Below are 1,308 nucleotides of genomic sequence, written 5' to 3'. Positions count from 1 at the left end.
CTAAGATAGTATACTTAGGGTGTAAATGAGCTAAGCCGCTCGACCTCAGCTCGATAAGTGGTTTTTGAGCGAAGGAGCTCGATGAGTTAACAAGTCAAACTCAAATCAACTCTGACTCGACTCTTACTTGCAGCAAACTGTTTTAGAAAATTTTATTATAAAATATAATTAAAATTTATTAAATTTCAAACTTTTACATTTATTATATTAAATTATTTAAAAAATAAAATTTATATTTTATATTAATTAATTTTTTTATTATTTCTATTCAAATTGCTTATTTTATTTGTCATTTTATTATAACACTTGTTGAAATTAATATTATTTTTTCTTATTTAATTTGATAGGGGTATTAATGAAATTACATATTAACTTATATGAATCTGAAAAAAAAAGTCTTTTAATTTAACCAATAATTTTTTTTTAAATAAAAGAAAATCAATACCAATGTAAAAACCATAAGAACAAAAATAAAATGAATTCCACCATTAAACAAATAAATAAAAGAAAACAAAACCTCTTGTAAGACCAAGAAAAGGAGTCCGGCATTTCTCTTCCCCGAAGCTCTGAAAGCCATCTCTTAACATCTACATATATTCACATCATAACAACCTCATCAAAACCCCACAGAAACATACAATTAGCAAAACCAACCCTATCATATATAAAAATAGATATAAATAATTAATTTGCAAAAATAACCTCGTAGGTGAACCCCATTGTTGCTCGAATGATGAACACGAATTAGATGGGGCTGCTCAGTCTTTCCATTTCGGCTGAGGAAGTAAACTATATGAAGCTTCCTCATCTCCACTCCTCCTTCCCTTCTTCTATTAGCTTCCATCTCTTGATGGCAGGCCGGTCTTGCTTTCTCTCTTCTCTTTTTCCTGCTCTTCGATATCTGTCGTGTGTACTATAACGTTAATTTCTTTGTTTTTTTTTATGAGCTGTATGACTCAGTACAGAAGCTAGAAAAATAGTGTTATAGAGAGACGACTTTATGATTGATTCAGCCGTCGGCATTAATTCTCAACGGCCGGCTGTATGACTCAGTAAAGAAAGTAGAAAACACGAAGAGAAAAAACAAAAGATTAAGATGAGATTTGGTTGCAGGTATAGTTAGCTTTAGCCTTTTCAACTCTCCCTTTATAAGAATGGTAGATATACCTTGAGAATGAACGATTTCATGGACGAGTTGGGGAGCAGTAGCTTAGCCTTCGGAAGGGATCAAAGTGGAACCCTAATAGCCATGGTCCATGGACACGCTGTTATGCAGAGAGAGAGAGGGGGGAGAGAGAGAGAGAGAGA

At 32.8% G+C, this 1,308-nt stretch overlaps 1 protein-coding gene across 1 annotated transcript; it reads right to left on the bottom strand.

Moving 5' to 3' along the window:
- Positions 1–517: 517 nt before the first annotated feature.
- LOC110035032 (protein UPSTREAM OF FLC-like) lies at positions 518–1,272 on the bottom strand (the record flags this gene model as incomplete). The annotated part of the gene is made up of 3 exons (XM_020739270.1): positions 1,168–1,272; positions 703–901; positions 518–587 (listed from the first exon to the last, which is right to left on the bottom strand). Coding segments are annotated over exons 1-3 (290 nt in total), but the record flags the coding sequence as incomplete, so codon positions are not given.
- Positions 1,273–1,308: the final 36 nt, after the last annotated feature.

This window comes from Phalaenopsis equestris, unplaced genomic scaffold (assembly GCF_001263595.1).
Source record: "Phalaenopsis equestris unplaced genomic scaffold, ASM126359v1 Scaffold195503, whole genome shotgun sequence".
NCBI classification, from domain to species: domain Eukaryota; kingdom Viridiplantae; phylum Streptophyta; class Magnoliopsida; order Asparagales; family Orchidaceae; genus Phalaenopsis; species Phalaenopsis equestris.
This window is presented reverse-complemented; position numbering and strand designations above follow the sequence as displayed.